Source organism: Cyanistes caeruleus, chromosome 9 (genome assembly GCF_971803275.1).
Source record: "Cyanistes caeruleus chromosome 9, bCyaCae1.hap1.1, whole genome shotgun sequence".
In the NCBI taxonomy this organism is placed as follows: Eukaryota; Metazoa; Chordata; class Aves; order Passeriformes; family Paridae; genus Cyanistes; species Cyanistes caeruleus.
The window spans coordinates 15,824,238-15,850,638 of record NC_141709.1 but is presented as its reverse complement, the minus strand read 5'-3'; the positions used below and the strand labels follow the sequence as shown (position 1 = coordinate 15,850,638).

The 26,401-nt window shown below is 38.3% G+C and overlaps 2 protein-coding genes and 1 long non-coding RNA gene across 20 annotated transcripts in view; 2 read left to right on the top strand and 1 right to left on the bottom strand.

Annotated features, from left to right (window-relative positions):
- Positions 1-2,159, top strand: part of LOC111932716 (uncharacterized) — a 75,903-nt gene extending 73,744 nt beyond the window's left edge. For all 11 annotated transcript variants that reach the window (XM_086841750.1, XM_086841758.1, XM_086841756.1 and 8 more), the window contains 2 exons: positions 245-274; positions 648-2,159. In XM_086841750.1, the coding sequence (XP_086697876.1) occupies positions 245-274; positions 648-746 (129 nt within the window). In that variant the 3' untranslated portion in view covers positions 747-2,159. The remainder of the gene's footprint in view (positions 1-244; positions 275-647) is intronic.
- LOC147651630 (uncharacterized) lies at positions 15-2,208 on the bottom strand. Its single transcript, XR_015273728.1, has 2 exons — positions 2,103-2,208; positions 15-1,997 (listed from the first exon to the last, which is right to left on the bottom strand). It is a non-coding gene; the product is annotated as an uncharacterized LOC147651630 (long non-coding RNA).
- Positions 2,144-26,375, top strand: SLC35A3 (solute carrier family 35 member A3). 8 transcript variants are annotated; one of them, XR_015273727.1, is made up of 9 exons: positions 2,144-2,500; positions 12,422-12,626; positions 13,479-13,633; positions 13,733-13,855; positions 13,932-14,103; positions 14,963-15,134; positions 18,145-18,263; positions 18,755-18,888; positions 21,406-25,192. XR_015273727.1 is itself a non-coding variant. In XM_086841776.1 (8 exons), the coding sequence occupies exons 2-8, from the start codon at positions 12,440-12,442 to the stop codon at positions 21,494-21,496; spliced, it is 981 nt and encodes a 326-aa protein (XP_086697902.1). In that variant the 5' UTR covers positions 2,296-2,471; positions 12,422-12,439; the 3' UTR covers positions 21,497-26,375. The 8 variants fall into 8 exon arrangements, 6 of the variants coding, with proteins under 6 accessions (XP_086697902.1, XP_086697897.1, XP_086697899.1 ...); XR_015273726.1 differs by lacking the exon at positions 13,932-14,103 and having other exon boundaries at positions 2,406-2,500; positions 21,406-23,042; positions 23,874-26,375; XM_086841776.1 differs by lacking the exon at positions 13,932-14,103 and having other exon boundaries at positions 2,296-2,471; positions 21,406-26,375.
- Positions 26,376-26,401: the final 26 nt, after the last annotated feature.

Below are 26,401 nucleotides of genomic sequence, written 5' to 3'. Positions count from 1 at the left end.
ACAGCGCTTTAATCTTCTTTTCCTAGTAAACAAAGAACCTGGGTGGTGGGCAGAGAAATTTTGGGATGATTTGGTCTGAAGAAAGCATTCTGTATTAATATTAGTTCAACCTTCCTCTTGAACAATTTAAAACCATGCTGTGGGTTAAGCTATTAAAATCTCATTGATCACAGGAAAAACTGTGTTCAAAACCATTGGCTAGAAACACCTCTATAAATTTATTTGTTTGTTTGTTTGTTTTCAGCATTCACCTTACTCAGGCGGCAGTCAAGTGGTAAGAACTTTTCCTCTTTGTAGTTTCTACTGGTTTCTTCCTTCTAAATGTCACAGAAAACTGAAATCTGTCAAATTTCCTACATCTGAATAAATGTTTGAGAACACATGTGCAACATAATAAATGAAATAGTCTTAACAAAAATGAAAAGAAGTGGGACCACACAGGTGCTTTATACTTTTGACCATGACAATCACTGAAAAACATGTGTTGATATGAATGTGGAACATGATCTTTTGACATCAGGAATGTCTACATAATAGGTGGGGCTAATAGAAAAAGATTTTTGTGAAAATTTCTACACTTTCATAACAGCAATGGAGAGAACTATTTAGAAATGGGTTTATCAAATTTCTCTCTTATTTTTTTATAGAGCTCTGCTGGGAAACACTCCGCTCCCCAACTCCTGATGTTATTCAGCATTTTGAGTGCCTTTGTTCTCTCTGCTGCTGTATCAAAATGGTCTATATGAACTTCTGAAGTATTACTTGACATCCCAAACACGGATTATATTCCGTATTATTAGATTACTTAATGTAAAGAAAAAAATACCATTAAGTCAAATTGGCAGATGCTACTTGGCTGTTATGTTGCATGTCTAGCTGGTATGTCATGCCCCTCATTAGTTTACCTCTGGTTTTAGTCATTAGTAGATACCATTAGTTGTGTCAGTGTTTTAGGCATCATTTTAAGAGAGCACATTATACCCTACCTATATGATTTATTTTTATTTCCAATAGTGAATGCGATGAACACCTACCTGAAATGATTGGTGTGACAAATGAAAACTTAGGAAATATTTGGTTATTAACCAAAAGTAGACAAGGTGAAATAAATTGTTGTAAATGCAAACTGAACATTGTGCCTGTTAATCATCGCATAAGACAAGGCTAATGTAAACTTCTGATAAGCAGTTCTCCATGGGACAGAAGAAAAGATGCTGAAGTAGTATCAGAGTATTAGTTTTAGTCTTTTGTTATCTAATGTAAATTCAATATGGAGATTGCAAAGCAAAAAAAAATAAAAAAAAAAAAAAAAACCAAACCACCAAAACCCAAAAACTCCACAGGACTGAATTTTTTTGGGTTAATTAAAGTTTATTAATTAGAAAAATGAAACAGCTCAGAGCAAAGACATTATGAACTCCATCCAAACCAACTTCAAATACACAGAATTCTGTAGAGAAGCATATGAGGCAAATGTATCCCAGATTAGGCTGTTAAACTCAATCTGCTGAAAAAGAAAGTGGTTTTCCTTGGAAGGAGTAGAAAATTAATTAAATTAATAGAACAAATACCATCTTGGCTCCTTTTTCCAAGTATTTAATCTAACCTGCGATACCTTGTATATCTGAAAGGTTAATTTCATGAGTGATGCGTACATCTGCAAGCAGGTACATCACTGTGCTCGCTGAAGAACCAGAGCCCATTTTTGATTCAGGAGCAGTTCCACACCTTGGAGCAAACCCTTTTGGAGCTCTCAGAGCCACCTTCTGTTTAGTGTTAACAAAGCGCATTCACCTAAAGCATACTTGTAATGAATGTGTTAGTGAACATGTGCCTGCTATTAAAATTACCATTATTAGTAGCGTGCTTCCCTGTCACGGTTTACAATTGTAATTGGTGGGAGAGGTTTCCATGCAAGTTTTCCTGCCAACTTCCGTGGGGCCAGGATTTCACCCGGTTTTGATGTGCAGCACTTTGCCACCCATCGGTAAATCAACCTGTAATTGAAGCACAAAGTTATGTCTTTATACAATCTTCAAAATTTGTTTTGACAATTTGTTTCTTCGGACAGCACAGTAACGTTCTGTTTGAGAGGTCCGTACCTTAATTTGAATCAGCCCTGCCATTCTCTAATAAATTTGTGATGGGTTTCACACAAACGCTTGTGTCAGCGGCTGCCGAAGTTTCCCGTTCGTGGTTTGGGGGGAACACGGCCCGTGCCGCTGCCCGTGCCGCAGGGACTGCAGGCTCCGGGAGCCGCCCGTGCCCCGCTCCGCTGCCCCTCATGCGGCGGCCCCGCCAGGCCCTGCCCGGGCCCCGGCCCCGAGCCCGCCCGGCCGCTGCCGGCTCTCGCTGCAGCCGCGGTGCTGGGAACGGAGCGGGCGGGGCTCGGCTGCAGCCGGAGCCTTTGCGGGACGGGACCGCGGCTCCCGGAAGCACCGGGAGCCGGAGCGAGCCGAGCTGGGCCGGCGGTGAGCGGGGCCGCCGGGCGGGCGCGCAGGTGGGAGCAGAGCCCGGCCGGGGCCGCCCTGCCGGGAGCGGTGCGGGGCTCTGCGTGAGGGGGAGCCCGAGGAAGGCCTGGGGGCCGGAGGCGTTTGGGCTTAGTGAATGGGGCGGGAAGCAGGGCTGGGGAGGGAAAGGGTGGGATTGAAGAGACACACCGAGAGAAGTGTCTGGAAATGGAGCGGTTTGGGCAAGAGGGAGGAGAGGGTGAAGTTGAAGTTGCTGTGGGGAAGCGGCCGTGTGTGAAGTTGGGAAGGGGCACGGATCTGGCCAGAGCGGTGTCAGTGCTGCTGAGGTTGTGACTCCCTTGCTGGTGCTCAGCTGAGAAGATGCTCACTATGTGTGATGCGGTGCTGGATGTGAAGTTCACAGAAATGCACATTTTACAAGCGTTTGCATGGTTATCATAATTTCATACCAAATTTTTGAATTGAGAAACGCTCTAGCAGTACAACACTTGTGGATTAAGCAGAAACTCAGAGATAGAGAGATAACAAATGTAATAATGCATATCGTGGAATAAACCAAAAGGTAAAAGATAAATATCAGAAGGTACCCGAAGTTGTTCTGTTTTATTAAATCCTATAAAGTATGTTTTAAACCAGAGGGAGGAAGATTTGGATTCCAGATGAAATATTTTAAAGTTGTGATTGGGTGGAGAAGACTGACACAGCTTTGAGCAAAAGAGGGGTGTGTTATATGGAACATAAAGAACGTATGCAACAAACCTTTCTAAAACTGAGTGAGCACCAGGGAAATTTTATTTTTCATGGTGGTCTCTACACAGGAGGATTGGGATCTAAGACAACCTTTGCTTTTCAAAGACCATATGTACAGAATGACAAAGTGGGTCTTAGAATTAACATTAGGTAATGAGGTAATGGACTGCTTTTCTCGAAATCTGTGGGGCTGCCTATCTTCATAGGCACTGCACTTATCAGTGTGCTCACTGAGTTGAGCTGCAGGCTTCAGGGTGAGTTCGAGGGAGATGACAGTTGTGGAGAAAGTGATTTACAATAATCTCTCCCTTTGGAAACTGTAGTTCATGATTCCCTTGTACATTGTTAGGCATTGTGAGAAGAACTTGTGATTGAAAATCACAGTTCTGGTAGATAAGAATGGTTAGATAAGGATTGTTTTGGGATGTATCATTTTCTGATTAGTAGAAATAGTATGTGTAGCAAAAACACTGGTTTGGGGAAAGACTGGTTCTAGTAAGTATAAATTTGCTTTCTTTAGGGCAATGTATTGTTAGGAGTAACTGCCTCCAGCAATCCTACAGGCTGCCTACACAGCCTGATTCCTTATTCTGGTGACGCTATTGTTTGCAATAGCAAGAGAAAGGCAGGGATCATCTGAGCCAAGTACCTGTGGAATTCAAGTCACGTGTCCCCTTAAAACAGTTCCGGATTTGGCAGTGTTAAGGGAGCACAACACGTACTTATCTTTGGGACGGGCTTGCTAGACACAGTATTCCTCCCGAATTGTTCTTGAATTGCTTGCTGCCTGGGCTTGTTCTTCCCCGGTTACTTCAGTTCCTGCCATATTCAAGCTGCTTGTGCAGGCCAAGTGCCTTTGCTGGAACTCAGGAGGCTGCACATCAGTGGAGGATGTCTCTAGAGGGGAGGAGAGATTCTTAACATCTCTATTTCTTAGGATCTCGCATGATAATGTCAGATGGTTAGAAGTTCAGGATTTTGCCACTGGATTTCTGAACCTTGTCTTATATTTATACTGCTTCAGTGCTGTTCAGCTGTCTCATTTTATTTGTAATTACTAGCATGCTGCAGTGCCTACAGACTGATTTTCCCTGTAGGATCTAGTTTGTGTTACTGTACTCCAAGTAGGTCACCTTGGCTGAGGTGTTTGACACTCTGTGTTGCCTTGAGCACCCAGACTTGACTCGTAATTCATAAATAGCATACATGTAAGCTGCAGCTGAACCCCAGCTGGATACAGTGTTCAGTCTTTCAGCATCTTAAGTCAAGCTCCTTTGTTGGCTTGATACATCTGCAGGAACTGCATTCCAGCAGTCCTTTGGTCCATGGCGTTGCACTCCTGTGTGCTTTTGGAGGGGCGGGCACTTGAACTGAGATTGGAAACTGAATGGCTCCTTGCTCCCAGAGTCTGAATGTGGCTGCTGGGATCTATCTATACTGTGATCTATACAATGAACACAGTGTGTGTGCTGTGTGAAAACTGGATTCAGTTCAGGCAGCTTGTATCAAATTTCTGTGCTGGCAGGCAGAGTTTGGCTTAGTGAGTGTTACGTCAACATAAAACTAATGCTCTACTGAGCAGAGTTGAAGTCTTCATTTTACAAGAAATGCTGGTGTTAACATTTAGCTCAATGAGGGCCTGAATTTCCAGAATGCTGAATATTTTTACTCAATATGTGATTTCTGTAGTATTCATCAAACCAAATTTTCATCAGTCAAAAAAATATGATCTCTGGATTCTTAGGTTTGGTGCAAAGGATAAAGGTAATAGGCTTAAAGAGCACTTAGCCACAGATTCCATATTTTCAGATTCACAATGTTTTACTCTTCCTGCCTGAGATTAGATTAGAATGCTATTTTTTTCCCCACAAAAGAAAGAAACAAGCAGAAAACCTTTGGGAGCTCATAAAAGAACTCACCCAGGTTCCCTTTCTGCTGAGTTTTCTGTCAACATGTAAGAAAACTTGGTTTGAGCCCCCAGCAATTTATAGCATTCACTGAAATGAGACTTTAGTTAATAGTTAATATGTAATTACATTCCCTTTGTTAAACTTGGCAGTGATGGAATTTCCTGGTTGAGTGATATATATGGCCAGTGAATCACTGATACAGCCTCCACTATCTTTGGCAGAAGCCAAGGTTTTGGAGCAAAGTTGAGAAGAAATGACTGGTTGATCATTAACAGTTACCATTTAGTGTGTAAATCCATTTAATGTGTAAATGTAGGTGCATTTGCCGGTTTTGAAAACCATCTGCATGGTTTTAAAATGGCCAAGAGTTGTGGTTTAACCCCAGCTGGCAACTAAGCACTACACAAACACTCGCTCACTCATCCCTGGTGGGATGGGGCAGACAATCAGAAGGGTAAAAGTGAGAAAACCTGTCTGTTGAGACACAGACAGTTTAGTAGGTAAAGCAAAAGCTGCACATGCAAGCAAAGCAAACCAAAGAATTCTTTTACCATGTTCCATGGCAGGCAGGTGTTTCAGCCATCTCCAGGAAAGCAGGACTCCATCATGTGGAACAGTGACATGGGAAGATAAACACCATCACTCTGAACCTTCACTCCTTCCTTCTTCTTCTCCCAGTTTATGTACTGAGCATGACTCCATATGGTCTGGGATATATCCCTGTGGTATCTTGAGGTCAGCTCTCCTGGCTGTGCCCCTCCCAACTCCTTGTGCATTCCCAGCCTCCTCACAGGTGGGGTGGGAGGTAGAAAAGTGTAATTCCTACTCAACAATAGTGAAAACATCCCTATGTTATCAACACTTTTCAGCACAAATCCCAAACACATCCCCCTGCCAGCTACTGTGAAGGAAATGAACTCTACCCCAGCCAAAACCAGTACACGAGATACGGTTGTGCATAGGGAACAAGATGACGTTGCAGGAGCAAGGTCCACCAGTGATCTACTGTGTTCTACTTGATAAGCTTGTCTTCAAAGTATCATTTGAATGCAGTTATGTTTTTAATCCTTTTCACCAATTAAGGTTTTTTTTTATGTAAATGGAGAAATCGGAAATACTGCCTGAAGGAAACCTTCATGTGAAAAAAATCTTTGTTCCTCTGTTTCTGCTCAAAGAGTAAGGGAAAAACTTTGCTAGAGGATTTGTTTTTAACCACACTTCTGAAGAACTGTACAAGCTCCAAGAGAAGCACAGTTTTGTTGGTTTTTTTACATAGCATACTTAGTGCACTTTGTCGCCAGCGAGAAAAATGAGTAAGAAACTGGAAAACAAAAGAAAGGGCAAGGTAAGTTTTAAAATGATGAAATGATTTGCAGTGATTTAGTTGCAAAGTGCCAGGTATTTGGGGAGCTGGCAACTGTAGATAGCTTATGGGAGGGAACAAATAAGAAATCTGTTCACAGTATGAGGAAAATGGAAAACACAGTAGTGACATTTTAAAGTGAGAAATACAAAGTTTAAGATTATTAAAAATATTTAGGACGTGCTTTACTACAATTACAGGGTTTTGTCATGTGGTGGTGAGGGGAGAAAGAAATGTACTGTCAAATTATAGCACTCCAAATATGGCAGTTAAATTATCTGTGTGTATGTAAAATCTACTTCAGAATGCAGTTTAGCACCACTTAACTGGATTTGGTGAGGTCTGTGCACCCTTTGTACCATGTGGGATATTTGTCAAAAAATCATAGAGTGGTTTGGGATGGAAGGGATGTTAAAGATCATCTGTTTCGAACTCCCTGCCATGGGCAGGGGCACCTTCCATAGACCAGGTTGCTCAAAGCCTATCTGTCCTGGCCTTGAACACTTAACAGTGATGGAGTTTTTCCAGTTCTCATTCTCTCTCAGGGCAGCCTTTGCCTGAATTAGCCCAGCCCACATCCAAGCTCTTGCACTTGGCCTTGTTGAACTTCATGAGGTTCCTTCCTTCTATTTCTTTCTATACTTAAAGTGTTTGCTGTATTATATTAGTAGTATTATATACTACTTCAGATAAATACAAAGCTATATTCACTCCAAAAAAACCCAAACAAACCAAAAACCAAGAATATTTATGGAATAGAACTTTCCTCTGAGGAATGTAGTTGTGTGGCAGAAAATGACATGTTACTTTTGTGTTATCCAGCACAGGGAAGAGGGCAATGCATGTAGAAAGTAAGCAAAGCACAGAAAGAATTCATAAAAATAGGTTCTTCAGGTTCTGTGAGTTAGCTCTTACTCCACCTTCCAATTGTGCTTTTCCTTTGTTGACAGCTTACTGTATTTGTATAGGTGTAGCATCAGCACTAGGTTCATATTTCATTAGAGAAATATGAGAACATCATCCTGTTTCTTTAATTGTTATCCTGCTATCAATAAATGCCCAGGAGATGTGTCCATACCCATACCACTGGAATGACACAGAGGCAGACTATATCAGTGTTTATTTTCCAGCAGATCCCAAGTGGAGAATTTGGTGTAGTAGCACAGAAAATTTAAACTTTGCCTTTGGCAGTTTTGAGAGCCTGGTCGTCTACTTCTGTGTTGGGCTTTGCATTTTAACTAATACACAAATGCCTTTTATTTGGTTGAGCAATGTTAAACTGATTAGTCATAAAATGGAATAAGACCTAAGAAAAATAACTCCTGTAACTTGGCTTTTTTATTCTAAAAGACTGTCAGTGATGTCAGCTAGGCTGGAAAGAACTTAATTCATGTAATGACATCACTATGAAGATTTGGAGCATGATACTAGTTGTTTATTTATTTTTTTTTTAATTAAACTTTACTTGTGACAGAGTATGGAGGAGGAAATAAGTAGCTTCTAGTTTATTTTTGTCAAATATTTTGGTGAATTTAACCTACATTTTTGTTATGAGACTTGATGGAATTTGCTGTTAATTTTTTTCTTTGTCTGTCATCTACTTCAGATAATGTTGAGTGCTTGGAGTTTTTCATATAAATTTCTGTGATACTCCCTGTAATTCTGATTTTGAGTCCTTCAACAGAAATTTTGAGTCCTTCTACGAAGTTAAGAATAGAATCAGTTCATAAACTAATCCTTAGTTTTTCACTGGATCTTGCAATGGTAGATACTTAGCAGCTGAAAACCTGGAAAGTTTATACCATCAGATCTTTATAAAACAAAACCTTAACGTTAAGAAAAGCCCCATAATCTTACTGCTCTGTAGTAGACTGATTAATATGAAGGAGTACTAGTGTGCTGTTCATTAAATCAAATTGATTATGGCCTAATTTCATCTGCAAATATTAGAATTTACCATTATTTTAGGAGGGAAAGTGTAGGGATGAAATAAAAGAAAAATGTAAAATATTAAATTTTAGCCTGGGTTGGAGGTATTACAAAGAGAGATGAAAAGTCAGAAATGTATTCATTTTTGAATTAATATTATGAGCTGGAAATATGTGATTTTCTGGTTTAAAAAATCTGCTTCCTTTGAAGAGTTATTCTTCAGCCGTTGCACAGTATGGTACTTTGAGCTGAAAATATTACTTCCTGTATAGATTGCTTTGCTTTGTTCTGTGCTCTGAAAACCTTTCCAGGGCCTTTCTCCTTTTCACTTTCAAGGAGAACAGCTGTTCACATAGAATCCGTCTTATCCACCTGTGTGTACTGAATCCCAATGTTACGTGGCTGTAAATCCCACCTTGGCTTCCTGCATATTGGCTCCCGTATAGGGCTGCCTTCCATGTGGCTGCAGGGCTGTCCATGGCACACTGAAGAAATGTGTGAAGAAATGACGCAGAAGGGGCTGATTTTTATTTTTTTTAACATAGACTAACAGAAGAGAAATGAGCCCAATCCCTGAGATGAGTTATTTAGTATTATCGTAAGGGAACTGCAGGTCCTTAGCATACCCCACTGTAAGATAGAGTTCAAAAGACAGAGTTCATGTCACCACTCAACTTCCAGTCTTTGAATCAGCAAACCTGAGTCTGAGTTTTCAAACAGATGCATCCTGCAGAGTACCAAGGAGTGCATCCAAAGCCCTGTAAGAAACCTAAGTTGTAACTCTGTACAGGAAATACGGCGGGAACTTCAATATCATTGTTGGTTTAAGACAGTCCAGGTGTGGGCTGTTACTGAAGACAATAGTTCATTGTTCTGTGACTGCTGTGAGGGTAGCAGAGCTCATGGCTAAAACTGGGCGCTTACAGCTCTGATAGTCACCTGTAAATCTAAAGGTGCTGTGAGACTGGAGTTGAAGACAGCCCAAGTTTAAAATTTAATATTAAAGTTCAATATTTTTCTCCTTTTGTGGGTTGTTCACAGTTTGCACAGAGGTCCGTGAGCTGATAAGCAGGTGTTATAAAAGAAAAGGGACCAGGAGAGCTGATAAGGTGTTCCGTGTGCTTAGGAAAGACTGGTTATATTATTGGCATATGTACATTTCAGATCTCTAGTTCCTGCTCTGTGAACCAACTTGTAAGTATAGCATGAGACTTCACACACTTGCTGTCTACAAGCCTGTCTTGTTGACCACTGACAGGACAACTTTTAATAAATACCCTTATTTCAGCTATCATGCTGGACACTTAAGCTCCATTCTATGTGAACATATGAAACTTGGAAATGCATTAGTGATGTACAATAAGGAAATATTTCCTTCTGCTGGTGCCTTTTTGAGATATATCATCTGGGGAAAGTTCTCTTTTTTATCATGACTACTGAGGAAGACAAGACAGAAGTTAATGATGTGGTATGCATTCTTTATGGCTTTACTGATGGGCTTATCAAACTTGTGCTTGTTGGTTAATTTTCTTGCTGATTGCCTTGGTACTTGCTCATTAACAGCATACTAGTGATTTATTTGCAAAATTACATTTTAAGTTGCTTCATACATAGATGGCTGTATTTTAGCAAAAAAAAAAGTAAACATTATTTTTAATATTATTACCTGTTTTGAAGGTTACAGAATTGATATCTGATGATTTTGAAAATTCATAAAACTGTCATTTCACAGGCTGACAGAATGCAGAAATTTGCATCTGAGTCAGGAGGAATATGTGTGTTCTCATAATCTGTATTTTGTTATGAAGCGCTTTGAAAACTAAAAAAACAAAAAAAAAACCCCAACAAAACAAACAAAAAAACTTAAAACTTAAAGTTTTAAAGACTTATTTATCTGTAGGTTTGCTTTCATGAAATTCAGTGGTTTTTGTCTTAGCAATATGTTGGTATTTATTTCCAGTTTCTCAGGTCTGAATAGTAAAAAATGAGATAGATGGAAATAGTGAAAGAAATTGTTTGTTCAAGTTGACTCATAAATGCAAACTCAGCTTTCTGTAGTATCATAGGCAAGCCTTTTAGCGAAATTCAGTTCTGTATCTTCTTTCAGTAGGTTGTTTTTTTTCTTTGCCTTTTTCTCCCTCTGTCTTCCTTTCGTTGCTGGTAGTTCTCCAGAAAGCATGGTCTCTGAACGTGTATGTCCCTTCTTCATCCCTTTGCAGGAACTGTTCTTTTTCTCCTTCTTGTTCTCAGCTGTAGCAAATTTATTCTTCAAAGCTGTTGTTCTTCAACTAAAAAACAGATCATCTCAGTTTTGTTGTTTAGGATGCATAATTCCAGTTAACATCCTTGTGTAATGGATTATTCCACCAGAACCAGTGGAAAACAGCAAATTTTGTCTGCAGCTTTCTTCTGCTCCATAGTTTATATTTCTGTCTGATTTATACTGCTCCGTGCAGTTGTATCTTTAGTATTTGTTTCTTCAGAAGTTAAATGAGATTATAGTTCATACAGAAGTATCTTCCGTTTTCTTAATGGAACCTTGTGTGTTTCTTCCTCAGTTGCTGCATCCTGTTATCTTTTTCTTCCTTATTTACCAGTATTGCCAAATATTGCTTTTACAAATATTTTTACAATGGTATGATTTTTGAGATAAACAATTTTATTGTGTAGGATTGAAATGTGTACTTCATATCTTTGTGGCTGTTGATATTTCACTTCTGTTTGCAGGTTACTGCAATGTCTTTTAAGTGTCATTGTCGTATAGATAATAATTTGACTTCGAATACTTGACTGGAGAAAATCTATAAATGCTTAGAGACAAGATAAGGGCAAGTCAGAAGTTTTTGAAGAGTGTAACTCTCCAAATGCCTACAAAGCCAGCAAGGAAATGCATCTTGAGCTAGAGAAATGTAGTCAGCAGGAAACTGCTTCAGTTCTAGCCACAAATATTTAGAGGTACCAGCACATCCTTGAGCAGCGTGGATAAAGCTGCATAGTTAATGGGTCAGAAGTTGTGTGCCTGCAGGTGTAAAACATGAGGAAAGCTCTGCCATAAGCACCCAGTCTAGACTGTGCTTATGTGCTGTGTCTAGACTTCTGAAATTGAGAACCATGTGCATTGTCTTGGCTTATTACTCTTCTTTTGCTTGTAAACGTAGTTGTAAACTTCTAGTTATTGGTTTGATTTAACTTTGGCACTATAAAAAATGGCTCTGTTTTTGAGTAAGTTGGCAATGAGGGGAGTAGAAGTTTATCTTTTATAGAAAGCATTAGTTTCTGTGTATGGAAGTTCTTTATATGAAGGATAGCAAAAATTATGTGATATTCTAGTAGCAGCAAGCTTTTTAAAATTTCCTTGCCATATGATGTGTTTGCAAAATGAAAATTACTGTCTCTATTAGTCTTCTGCAATTAAGTTAATCCTTTAAATTGGTGACAAATTGCAAAGAAAACTACATTATCTTGGTGGAAGTTCCTAGTAGAGATTGGGATGGTACAGCTTTACTAACATAAAGTTTGTGGTAGTCTCTGCAGCCTGAGAAAGCAGTTGCAGTCAACTAGTCATCTATATTCAATGAATTTTTTTGTGAGCAGGGTAGTCAGCAGGACAGGTTTTGTGCTGCCTCCCCTAAAGCTTCTCCATCCCATGTCTTCCTCTCCAACTGTGCTTTCCCACAACTCTCCTTGCCCTTCATTGCCAGGCATACCTCGCATTTTCATTTAAAGCAGCCCAACCCTCGCCCTTCTTTTGCTGGCATGGTTCAATCTGGCAAGGCAGAGACTGCAACCTGACAGACTTGGGAGAGGTGGAAGAGTGGGAAGATCTCTTCAGTCTGGGAACAGCTCATTGCAGCAGGAGTACTGGGCATTCTGCTGTACCGCAGCAGAAATACCTTCACCTTAGAAATACCTTCTGAGCCTTCACCTAGATAAGGAAATCTGTGATTCCCAATATCTGCAGTATTACCTTTGGGTTTGTTTATTTTTTTCTGTTTCAGAAAAGAAAAAGTCAAGAAATGTCTGCCAATTTAAAGTACCTTTCCTTGGGCATCCTGGTTTTTCAGACCACAAGTTTAGTGTTGACCATGCGCTATTCTCGGACACTGAAAGAAGAAGGCCCTCGTTACTTATCCTCTACTGCAGTAGTTATTGCTGAACTTCTGAAGATTTTGGCCTGTGTTCTATTAGTCTACAAAGACAGCAGTATGTGTCAAATTTTGCACCAAGTAATTTTCCTAATCAATATGCTGTATTGTAGTGCCAACTGCAAAGCAGCCATGTGAGTACAGGCGTACAACAAAGCATTTCCCTTTTCCTTGTGTAAGAAATAGTCTTGGAAGGACAATAATCATACTGTATATTTGCTTAAGAGAATGTGGATACTGAGGAGAGCAGGAATAAATTTTTTTGCCAACATCTCAAAGTTTGTGTTTGCTCAGGCATTTTAAGAAATCTGTATGTAGAAGTAGGAAAAAATGAAAAGCTTTTTGTGTGTCCAAAGCATGAATGATAATTTAGAAACCTGTGATAAGCAGCAGACACAGAAGGGAAACAGCAATTTCATTGTTCCAGGAAGAATCATAGTTTTAAGCTAAAAAAGAAAACTGTATTCACATTTACTCTTGTTCTTATTTTGTATATTTAAAACTGAATTTATCTGGTTTCTGTTTGATTTTCAACAGCTTAAAAATGTCATTGTGCATAAATATTGGTGACTCTGTAGGATTCTAAACATGCACTTTTTAGATTGTACTCTTTAATATATTATCTTAAATTATTGATACAGTTTCAGTAAGTTTAACTCAAAGTATTTTGAATAATCATTTTCATTCTGATATTCCAGGCTGCAGGAAAACACTGCAGGAAGACACAAGATACTTCCTTACATATCCAAGGCCTGTGACAGTCAAACTAACATAGATGGTATTTTCAGGTCTTGGCATAGTGATAGCTATAAAAAGGGGTAACAGTTTAAGAACAGAACATTGCTGCTTCTCTTTTTTTTCACTCCTTTCCTTTTAGTGAATGTCTATTTCTTACTGTTTCTTTGGGTAGAATGCAATTTACGGACTCTGAACAGAGTGCTACACGATGAAATCCTTAACAAACCCATGGAAACTCTTAAACTTGCTATTCCTTCAGGAATTTACACTCTTCAGAACAACTTGCTATATGTAGCACTGTCAAACCTAGATGCAGCCACATACCAGGTATTGCATATTTCGATTCTCTGTAAGTTTAAAAAAAAAAAAAACCCATGAATTGTGGCATAGTAGTAGTAACTTAGTAACTGTTCCTGCTTCTTCTAGGTTACATATCAACTGAAAATTCTCACCACAGCCTTGTTTTCTGTGTCCATGTTGAGCAAGAAGCTGGGTGTATACCAGTGGCTGTCACTAGTAATATTGATGACAGGAGTGGCATTTGTGCAGGTAAATATTAGCAGGTGGTTTGTGGGGTTTTGATGTGTTTATTAAAGAAACATGGATTTCTATACTGATTATCCAGCTTTCTGATTCTACCAGCTGCACATGAGCACCAGAGTATAGTCAGGAGCTACGAATCACAACTGGCCAGGTCTGGAGGACACCAGAAATGGTTCAAAGGCAGAAGATAACATCTCTTTTGTAACCCAGCGCTCTGCTGTAGAATATGACAGGGCCTCTGGAGCAACCTGCAAGTAATAATGATAGCAATTTTTATTAGCACATTTCTTTAGGTATTAAGAATTCACAGAACTTTTCTGCCAGTACAGGCTGTGTTCACTTTGTACTGTGGATTCAGCATGGCAAATTTACTTCGGAATTTCTGGATTTCAAAAAGCAAAATTTGCCTCAGTTCTGAATAGTGCAGGTAGCAGAGTTCATAGTTTTCAGGGGGCAGGATCATGGGATAGAAGACTATTTAAGAATTTTTAGCAAATTTTAGTATATCCTAGAAATTTTTATTTTAAAACTTAAGGATTTGGAAAAAGATATGGTGATTAAATTCAGTAATGATAAACAGTCTGACAGTATTTAACAGACTCCTAAGAAAGTTTTTGTCCATGGCATTGCATTTTATTCAGTTAGCCTTAGACACATTCCAAGATTTAATTGGTCAGCACAATCACCAAAGAGGAGCACATGAAAAAGACAATTCATCCCATCTTAAAAACAGATGGTGTAAGTAATTTTCTATCTGTGCTTATATTTGCAAGGTAACCAACTGTTGGGTGGCACAAGTTGGTAGTAGAGAATGACCATGATAAGTCACACTGGGATTTAAAAAAAAGTTCTTGCTTATAAATCCTGCAGCTGTTTAAACTGATGAGTATTCTCCCAGTTCAGGCACAGTTTTACTCCTTACAAATAAGTTGGAAAAAAATTTTAGCTTTGCAGTCCTTTGAAAGTATTTATGGTGCAAAATACAAAACTTGACAAGTATGTGGTTGTCTGTATTTAGTAACTGTTACTGTTGGTGGAAAACAAATTTGCATTTTGTAGATGCTCATGGCTTGATTTCATCAGTGAATTTTGTGTAACTGTTTTTACATCCAGTGGCCTTCAGACTCTCAAGCAGCACCTGCTAAGGAGCACTCAGCAGGATCACAGTTTGTAGGCCTGATTGCAGTTCTCATAGCGTGCTTTTCTAGTGGATTCGCTGGGGTTTATTTTGAGAAAATTTTAAAGGAAACTAAGCAGTCTGTGTGGATCAGGAACATTCAGCTTGGTAAGTTTAATTTTAATCATCTGTTAGAGATATTGCATTCTGAAGCATTAAGATAACTGTGCAAAATAAATGTATAAATAAAAAATACCACCAACATTTTAGTATGCTGCATATATGTTATTTTGAAATGAAAAGTCAACCTCTGCTAAATGGAATTATAGCAGTTATTTTCTGGTTTCAGTCTAGTTCTTGATTTACTTTGTTAATAGAGTATCTGTACATTTGTGGAGAAGCTGTCAATTGACTTTTTTTGTACTATTTTTTAGAAAATATAGGAATATTTAAACAAAACAGGTTTCCAAGTCAGTATTTTGAGAGGTTTTAAAATTAACACATTTTCTTGCTTGTGCCTGGGTAGGCAGCTTTTTGAATTAAAAGTGCAAGCTATAAAATCTGCTTTGTTCATGAATAAAGTTGAGGTAATTAATTATTGTTATTTCAATACAAAGGTCAGTTTCTTTTAGTTGTGTGCATAATCACTAGGGAGAGGCATATGCAAAAGACCAGTTCATCTTAACTGTTTAAATAGCTGTACCTACTGTGCACCTATCAGTGAGAAACTACCTTCTATTCCCAAGGTTGTCTTGGATCTTCCAGACCCTAGATATTAAAGGCAACAGAGTTGCTCTGTGTTCCTGAGCGAGTTTTCCCTCCCTTCAAAGCAATCTTGTCCAGTTTAGAGGGTTGGAAACATGACATCAACAATATATTTTTGTTCCTGTTTTACAGCAGGAAACTTACTGTTGCCTTTGCTTCTCTAATGGAATCCCCCCTAGTCTTCACCTGCAGGCAATAACTATTTATGTCATTTTTGAATGAATGCATTGAGCAGAATTTGACCTTTCCAGCACCTTAGAATGGACTAGAGATCAAATCCACAGTGTAAAGTTAAGTCATGAGATGATTTAGTGGATCAGAGCTGTGTACTGAGTCTGGTAGAATGTAGTGCAGCACTATAAGAACAGGAGATGATGTGGCTTCTTTCGTAGTTAGTGGGTCAATAAGCCATCTTTTTTTCCTTTATTTTCCTACTACTGTATTTTAATTATAAGTGATTTCAATTAAAAATGCAGAAGTTGATTTTGAATGCATTATACTATTTTTACATGACCATAATGTTTTGAAACCTGAGTATAGTGAAAGGATTTAAAACCTCTCCTTATTTTCTGCTTGTATTTATAGAAACTGTGTATTCAAACTAAGTTTTCTTGAACAGGGTGTAGGGAATACATCAGGAAATGTTATGTTAGGGAATTTTGGGGGCAGAGAAGGGTTGCTAGCTAGGGATTGGTCCAGGATTTAAGGTAAGAGCTGGTGTCCTGGGTGGATCTGCAATATAAAATCCATTTCCAAGGAAAGCTGATTATTATTAATATTATTACTCTCAGTTTCCATGCTAAAAGTGCTTTCATGGGCAATAAATATCTGCAATCATTTCCAGTCAGATTCCATAATTGTTGAAAAATCAATAATCTCTTCTAAAACATTTTCAGATTTTTCTGCAGCACACAGAAGTATGTACACAGAAGTATGTTTGATCAATGGCCTGGTCATATGTTGAATGTTCCAGTAATTGCTTTGTGAAACAAGGAAATCAGAGCAGACACAAATGTCTGATTATAGTGAGAATCAGGTCCCTTGAGTTTGTATTTACTTCTGTAGTGAGCTTAATCTGCCTCAATAGGAAGTTCAGTAGAATGTGTTTATTATTGAGGTTGTTTTCAGTTCAAAAATAATGTTGTCATATTTCATAAAGTTTTTTAAAACTATTTAAATCCATAAATACAGTTAAACAATAATATTAAATACATATAAAACCATCAGCTTTTATGATACAGCTTTCACAAAATACATAAAATGTGAAATTGCATTTTCAAAAATAGGTTGGTGTCTTCTTTCTGCAAGTGCAAGGTAGTTGCCCACTTCAGACATTGTATTATTCAGAAGCAAGGCATTCATAAGCAAGAGCTCTGAAACAGAGCTTTTCTTAAAATACAAAAAATCCATATGTCCAACCAGGTTTTCATTTTCATGTCCATAGAGAATTATTAAAACTATAGAAAATAATGGGAAAATAAATTAGAATTGTTTTAAAAAACAGTTTTTAAGGTGCACCAATGTCATAATAAGGATGTATGAATAGGTGATTGTATTTATTTTAACAGATCAATTGGAAAATACAAGTAAATAGTTTAATCTGAATGAAACCTATGTTTTTAATTCTGCCTACAAAAAGAATTATTTCTTGTAAAACAGAAGGTGTTATTTTGTTCAAAATAATTCAAAATTCTGCCTTTTTCAGATGCTGAGAAATGTGATGAAAATCACTTTTTCACAGAGAAGGAATAGTAAAAAGTGTTGCCCCTTTCCTGCTCAAGCCTAGAGCAGACATCAGTCACAGAATAGCTGCTTACATTATGTCATGCTTCAGGGGTTAGGAAAAGCTTCCCATTTGGCAAAACACTGGACTCACCAAATTAAAAACTCTGCAGGCTCACCTCAGATTCAGCTTTTGACATTAAGTCTCCACTAGTAAACATTCACTGTGCTTGAGACTGGCTCAGGAGAATCCCATTCTTGTCTGAATTGGTGAACTGTTAATTGCTGCTCCTGCTATGCCGGAGACGACTTCCTCCACTGCGTGTTTTCCTTGTTTTCTCTCCAGGTTAGAGGGTGACTTCAACCTTCAGTCATGACTAGTTTCAGGAAAACTGAAATTGCATTTAACTGAATTTTGCTGCATGCCATAAGTAAAAATCACTCCATTCCAATAGAAAGCAATGGAAGATAAGTATATAAGGATATCTTAATGGAAGCAAACAAAACTTGAAGTGTCAAGCGTGGAGAATAGCTTTTAAAAGAGAACAGCAAACTGATTGGATTTTGATGTGACAGTATTGCAAGTGACTGTCCAGTTTTAAAATCAGAAATACATGAGTAGCCTTTAAGGACGAGGAGCCCATTTGCATGTTTTTCACCTGAAGCTTTTAAACCAATCTTATACTTCCAGGATTTTTTGGTAGCATATTTGGACTGATGGGTGTTTACATTTATGATGGAGAACAACTGTCAAAGAATGGATTTTTTCAAGGATACAATAAACTTACTTGGGTGGTGGTTGTTCTACAGGTGAGACCTTCTGTTGTATGTTTCTGTGAAAGCACTAGGGGATTTACTCTTCTATAAGTAACTGGAGAAACTAATGGGTGTCATTGAAGCTGCTGAGAATTCTATAGTCAAAGAATCATCTATCATTATTAGCATAAACCTCTAAATGAAAATCTGGGAAATATATAGCAAGTATGTGATTATGTATTGTGCAAATTAAAAGCATGAAAGCATTAGTGATTTTGTGATGCTTAAAATGATCTCTCTGTATGCCCTTCCTCATGTGGCTAAAAATGTACAGTACAAGCATTTCCACTTATTTAATGGTGCTAATGTGATCAACAATTTCTTCAATGGGGAAAGAACTGCTCCCCCAATATTTATTTTCAACAGTGCATATCCCTAATATAAAATAAGTGGTTGGCATTTTCCTAAAGTAGGTGCATGGTGTCAAAATAGATGCTCTCAATCAAATTACCAGTTTGTGAATCCAAACCTTGCTATTTTTCCAGGCACTTGGAGGCCTGGTGATTGCTGCTGTTATAAAATATGCGGACAACATTTTAAAGGGATTTGCAACTTCTCTCTCTATTATACTGTCAACGTTGATCTCCTATTTCTGGCTGCAAGATTTTGTCCCTACAAGGTAAGAATTATTTTCCTAAAATAGTAAAAAAAAAAAAAAGTTGAAAACTTATTGCTTACCAGATATAAATGCGAAAATAAATAAAAAAACAAATTCCGTCCAAGCCACACTTTCAGAATGTTTAGGTCCAGCTGGCACATCAAAGTTTAGCCTCATCCCATGGCTAGCAGTGAGTTTTTCAGGCGGGTGAGGAGCCTCTGGCTCGGGGTCCCTCGGGGGCCGCGCTCCCTGCGGCAGCAGCCGCTGTTCCGCCCGGGCGCGCCCCCTGCGGCCCCGCGCGGGCACTGCACGCCTGGCGCTGCGGGGCCGGCCACAGGGGGTACCGCTGCTGCTGCTGCTGCTGCTCCGCTCCCGCACCGCGGGGCCGGCCACAGGGGGTACCGCTGCTGCTGCTGCTGCTGCTCCGCTCCCGCACCGCGGGGCCGGCCACAGGGGGTACTGCTGCTGCTGCTGCTGCTGCTGCTGCTGCTGCTGCTGCTGCTGCTGCTGCTCCGTGTCCCGCACCGCGGGGCCGGCCACAGGGGGTACTGCTGCTGCTGCTGCTGCTGCTCCGCTCCCGCACCGCGGGGCCGGCCACAGGGGGTACCGCTGCTGCTGCTGCTCCGTGTCCCGCACCGCGGGGCCGGCCACAGGGGGTACCGCTGCTGCTGCTGCTGCTGCTGCTCCGTGTCCCGCACCGCGGGGCCGGCCACAGCGGGTACCGCTGCTGCTGCTGCTGCTGCTGCTGCTGCTGCTCCGTGTCCCGCACCGCGGGGCCGGCCACAGCGGGTACCGCTGCTGCTGCTGCTGCTGCTCCGCTCCCGCACCGCGGGGCCGGCCACAGGGACATGCCCTCTGTGCTGCCTTTGATCGCCCGCACCGCAGGCTCTGACACAGGTCACTGCAGTCACGCACCCGTAAAGTGACGCTGCAGCGCTGAGTTGCCCAAGGGCACCCAGGAGGCCAAAGGCAGAGCTGTTTCTAAAGGCAGTGCTACGTTTAGTAGTGAGAGCAGCCGAGAAAGAGAAGTGCTTGCTCTGTTCTTCTCGGCCCTGTGCAGCGTCCAGGTGCTTTGGGGATCAGAATGTGGTGGCTCTTCGTGCAAGAGTTTTACACATGGGTAGAATGAGAGCACTGCTTGTCTTGGCAGTGCATGTTCTTGTATGGAATGTAGAATTAATAATACCACTTCCAGATATAGGAATAGGATTTTGCTTATGACTGACCAACACTCCTTGCATATATTGCATGTACTCATAACATAAAAATATTTTGAATAATAATTACGACTTTTGTATCTGGTACAACGAAACATCTTTTATCTAAAAATACATATTTGTAATACTGTGGTCCCTTCTATCCCTATTCTGTGATTCTGTATTATCAGGGCTTTAAACATTCAAAAAAGGAAATGGAATAGCTGTTTAGGCTTAAGAAGTGGAAAACATTGAACTTAAATTATAAGTAGATTATATTTGTCCCATTAAAACAAATGTAGAAAGTGTTTTAAGAGTTTCTGTGTGCTCAAATGGAAAATTAATAAGTAACTTAACAGCTTCTACAAACATATTGAAAATTAAATAGAGCCAAGTAGTGGTATGTAGAACTTGAAGCCATCCCATTTAATAGAACTTGATTAACTTAAGTTAATCAAACTTAATCTTTAGTACCTTGCTTATGCTAACAATGCATTTGAACTGAAACTCTGTAATTGTTTCTATCATATCAACAAACAGTTTTGATTGGGGTAATAGGTGTAAAGTACTTAAATGCTTGAATATATTGCAAGGGGCCATGTCCCAAAATAGGCTAAATGTATTCTCTGAAGGATTATCATGTCATATGCCACAGTTTTTTTAGCATTTGGTTTGGAAGATGAACCTGTTGACATTGCCATGTCTGTGAGAAGATTCTTTTCTAAAGGTCTGCTGGCTTCAGTTTCTTTGTCTCAGACTTTAACTAAAACAACTTGAAAGGCCAAAATGTCACAATAGAAAATATGCTTTTATTGTGTTTTCATAAGACAAATCTTTCTGTATCTGCCAAAAATTAGATTATACTGACTTGCAAACTGGTTCTTGGGCAGCAGTAATTTGTTTTGACACAAGCTTTGGACTTCAAAGCAAACACAGCTTCAACAACATGATGTATGTAATATGTTAAGAATGGGTGGGTAACCACAGTAGCTGCTTTTCTTCAGCTTCTGCTTCCATTTTGCACACATCTTTAGGTAAAAATTCAGGGAAAAAAGGATTGATCTGATTGCTTTTGCCAATTGTTCCATGAAAGTGTAATTTTAATTTTCAAAATATGTTAATATAATGATACATTAATTTGTAGTTACAGGTTTCTTACCTCTACAACTTTCCTTATCCCACTAAAACAAATGCATACAAATTATTTTGCTCTTTATAAATTGGACAAATATAATTTATCTTCCTATTTTCCTCATGAAAAAATGTCCTTACTTTTGATTATATTGCATAAATAAATTTGCATCAACTAAAACAAACTTTTTTTTTTTTAATCCCTATTCAGTGTCTTTTTCCTTGGAGCCATCCTTGTAATAGCAGCTACTTTTCTATACGGTTATGATCCCAAACCTGCAGGAAATCCCATTAAGGCATAGCAGACTTCCTCATCAACCTGCTTCTCGAGATCATGCACTGGGGGCCTTGCTGGCACTGGCATTTGGAAAGTGTCACTGTGCACTGCAAGGGAGGATGACTGCCCTGAATGTATTGAAGAAATGCTGATGAGTAGTTCTGAACAGCCAGAGGGGTTACAGGTGGAGGGTGATGCTGTCTGTAACTGAAGGGGGGGGAAATGTCAGGGGAATGCCCAGTGCAAATTGCTAATAAAAACTTGAAAGGAACCAAAAGTTTCCAAGAAACTACAATTAGGAATGTTTACAGCTTTGACTAAGATTGCATCAAAAGAATTACTGTATTGACTGCTGCAGAAATATGTCCTATGCACTCTTTGAAAGAGCACATGACAACATTGTCAGATTGTATGTTTTTGCGATTGGATTCTATTTAATGTGTATGTTTTTAACTGTTTGTCTATTTACGTGAAATGAGCTGAGTGTCATAGTTCTAAAGTGATGGTTCTAATTAGGTACTCCTTATTAAAACTGTGAAAATTGAAATATGATTGAAAGACACTTTCACAATATCAAATATTTTTATATTTTTAGAAGGCTGATTTAATAACAAATCTGTTATTAAATGATATTATTACAATTCTGTTGCTTCTATAAAACTATTGTAAGACTATTAACATTCTCACTGAAGTACAAAGGGAAGAATACTCCAGCCTTCATCAGCCTGTAGCGTTGGAGCAGATGGAATAACTCTGGGATCACCGGCTGCGCTAACCTGGGAGCAGGAGCAGGGTTATGATGGGTGCTTGCTCAGATGTAACGTTCATTCTTGTTATTTTACTGATTATAAATCAGCTTTTTGGTAGAACCTTAAAAGTAGTTTTTGTGCTTTAAATAGCCTCTGAAGATTTCTTTAAACCATGATTTAAAAAAACAAAGAGCCCATAATAAGCATTTTAAAGGCATTATCATTGTCTGTAACAACTCCATCTGGAGATATTATGGTATGGCATCTGTATACTGTACTGTACTTTATTACAGAGGTGTTTTTAAATAAGTATTGTTTACTCATGAACTCTTCCAGGCTTTTTCTGTATACTTCTATGTAATAGCTTAATTAGAGTTTTAGTGGGGGTTTTTTTAATTATTATTATTATTATTTTATTCTGGTAGTCCTTGAGCCAACAGACCAAAATGGGTTCTCTGGACCTATTTCTTCTATTAGTGGAATTACTTTAATAGGAAATATAATTAAAAAGCAATTAATTGTGCAATAGGTAAATATAAAAGCATGCTGTTATTGTGTTTCAAACAAACAAAAAAAAAAACTTCACAAAAAAACCTTGCTGCAATAAGATCAATTAGACTGTTATGAACACTTCACTTGAATTATTTGCATATAGTCAGAAATACTAAAAAAATCTGGAATTAATAAACAAAAAACCTGTCTTAAAAATCATTGTTTTTCAGGAGACTGTTCACAATGGATGTTAATGTCGGGTGACTCGTGTGACATCTGTGATGGTGCATTTATATAAAAACATATCAGGAGTCCCTTACCAGTAGAATGGCAAGTAGTAAAAATATCTTTATTCCCTTGTTCCCCACCACCACTCCGTTCATGCTCTTTCTCATATCTGCCTTGTACTAAAGAAAAGCGTGTAAGAGAAAGGTGTTTTAAAATGTTTACTAGAATTAACATCTGATTGAGAAGGAGATTCTCAGAGTGCTCTGAGATTTCTTAGTGAAGTGTTGTAAACAGGAAAGGAAGAATTCCACTTATGTCAGTCAAGTAAAAATAGTGTTTTTCTTCTGTTGGCAATTACCTGTTTTATCGACATTTTGTTTGTTTGTCTTATCAGAGCAAGACATTAAAGAAATGTCAGAGCTCTGCCTAGGGCTTGCTAAGTTTTGTGAACTGTGAATCTGTCCCAGCATGTTGTAATTGCAGGAGCTTTTCTACTTGGCAGTCAAAACTATCTAAATGGGCATTCTGTGTTAATATAAAATCTTTTACATGTAACATTCAATGTGGCACAATCTTTGAGAAGTCACATTTGGCTATTTCCTGGGGTGCAGCCTGTGTGTGTAGAGCAGCAGCTCACGGCAGTACTGAGTGCAGAATGGGAACTGCATGGCTCTGAAAGGAGGTGGGAAGTGCTGGTAGTAATCTCTCAGTTGGGGTTTGGCCCTACACAGTAATACTTTTGATTTCATGAATCACAGTAGTGGGATTGTTCAAGTGATGTAATTGGTTACTTTCCTAAGAAAAGTCTCCAAAAACTTAAAGAAGCAGGTTGAGAACACTGTAAAGCCAGTTGTACAAGAAGAGACCAAAAAAGCCTAATAATTACCACGTGGCTCGAGCTCTGTGACATGTAGCCTGATTTCAATATTTCAGGTGCACCTGCCAATATTTACCAGTAAGGATGTTTAAAGGAAAGACCAGGAATATGTGTTCTTTGCTTTGGAATAGGATGCCATGCAGCTTTGGAAAACTGCCTGCTGTACTAAGGAACAATAACTGCTGTCTGTGAATCAATGACTTCCATGCTTTCACTTGACTGTCCAATTCTGTTTTCCAGCAGAAGGATAGAGCTTGTCATAGACGTGTTGCTGAAAAGGAAAAATGAATTTGCATTTTAGCTGTGTTTCCTCAGCCTTTGTTAGGCTGAGGAAAGCCTCTTCTCTGAGGTGTGACTGGACAAGGGGAGGTAGCACGGGTTTAGTGAGAATAGAAGGGAGGGCTTACTGATTTCTGTAACCTTTGCATCTGAGAGCATATGCACATTTTCTCACTAAGATACTTTTGTATTTGGATTTTAATTTTTTTTAATGGCTTTAAGTCTATAACTCATTAACTAACCAAAGAAGAATAGCTAGCACAGAGCTTTGGGAAGTAGTGGATAATGTGCTTTGAGTTTGCCCTGAAAGCAAATGCTATAGGAGTCTTAACTTCCCAGAAATGAACTTGTCTTTCTGAACTACTTCTCTGACTTTTAGACAATGGTTTTGTTAGTTTAGTTGTATATTTAGGAGGCTAACATATACTTAGCAGAATTTTGTTTAAATATTTATGAAGTTATAGCTAGGTATTTATTTGCAATAACTTGAATTATGTGATTTTTTTTTTCTAGACATATATTGGATGTACTAGTATTTATTGAATACTTGGATATTTGGTAATTTTATTTGAGAATCTCTGGGATGCGTGATAAATGGTCAAATAATGATTACTTTAGGACTGTCTTCAAAGTAAAATAGATCAGATCAGTGGTGAGAAACCTTGAGTCTAATAAAGTAAGATAAGCTTTTATTTCAACCTTGTACTTCTAAGCAATCCACAAGTGCCCAAAAAATTTATTTTCTCAAAGAATTCAGATAATTGTATAGTTTTGTTCTACTTCATTGTTTTAGACAAACTTTAAGAAAACTTCCCTTTTTATTTGTTTCAGTAAAGGGTAGATTAATGTTCTAGATTCAATTTCTACAGTAAAACACCTTTGGTTTTTTATTACAGTGTTTTGGTAACTATTGTTCTCTTTTTCCTCAAAAGACAAAATCTCATTTTGCTTGTGTTTCATGTGCATATAGGCCTCTCACAGACACTTAGTAGTACGTAATTCTTTTGTGTTTCTAACTTGTTTTTATGGCTGTAATTCAAGATACTGTTATAGATTTTGTTCATTTTTTTAAAAACTGATAAATGAAACATTGCAATTCTTTTGGTTTTTGTTGTCAGTAACTTTCATATTTGAATGTACTTCCTGATCAGCCCAGCATGTTCTGTTGTATTTAAGCAATTGTCATTTTCCAAATTTGAATTTGTTACTCGTTTTTCTCCTTCTGACAATGTTTCTTGCTGGATATTGTGTTGAGGAAGATTATTCATTTCTTTAATATCTGAAATCTATGTTTTGTGAGAATGACTTATTAAAAAACAGGGAGTTTTCTTTGTGTATTAGAATAGTAACATTTATCTATAACATGATATTATACCATATATGTGTAATGTGTCATTACCTAAGGTGGTGCATTACTGTGAGAAAGTCCAAGTAGTGTTTCCTTGCCTTTGTTTTAATTGTTCTTTTCATTTTTAATGCTGATTATTTTCAACAGGAAGAGAGTCCCACTCTTTCCAGGTAAGCTCATTGTATGTTTTTAGATATCTAGAATTAAGACATTTTACTAAAGAAAAATATAGGGAAAAATGCAACAAAATACATGGAATTGATTAGATCATATCTTCTGCTTCAGTTACTGTCCGAAGTTCTGTTCAGTTGAATTCTTAACTTTTTCTAAGTATTTCTCAGCTGTATTTATAACTCTTTCTAGAAGAAAAAAGAACCTGTCCTGATTTGTCATTCAGTGCTTGTTCTCATTCTTGAATGTCTGCTGCACATTTGCATCCAAGAGAAGTGGCACATTAACTCATCTTCACCCTCCCATCATCCTTCTGACTGTAATTAGCCATATTTAATTCATTAGTGATTTGTAGCTCAGTAAGAATTGCTTATATGTTAAGCATATGTTTATATTTGCTGCCATGACTGTAATTTTGTTTGATTTTTTTAAACTTTGTCCTTATTGTCAATATATGATCCCAAATATAAATCATTTATTCAAACATTGTAGCAAACTTTTTAAGGTAGTCTTAGTTTTTTACATGTTGATGCTGATATTTGTATGTGATTACACTGAATACAGTTCTAATATATGGTGTTTCCAGACAGTTTGGAAAAGGTTAGTTTTTTGATGTAACACTGCTGAACACTGGAATGCATCTTACATGACCTAGCACAGTCCTTTTTTTAATTTTTTAATTGAGGTAAAATACTGTATTTTTTTTTTTCTTCTATACATGTAGATAATGCCACTGTAGTAATAAACTGGTTGAAATTAAGCACTGTCTTTATTAAGAATATGATT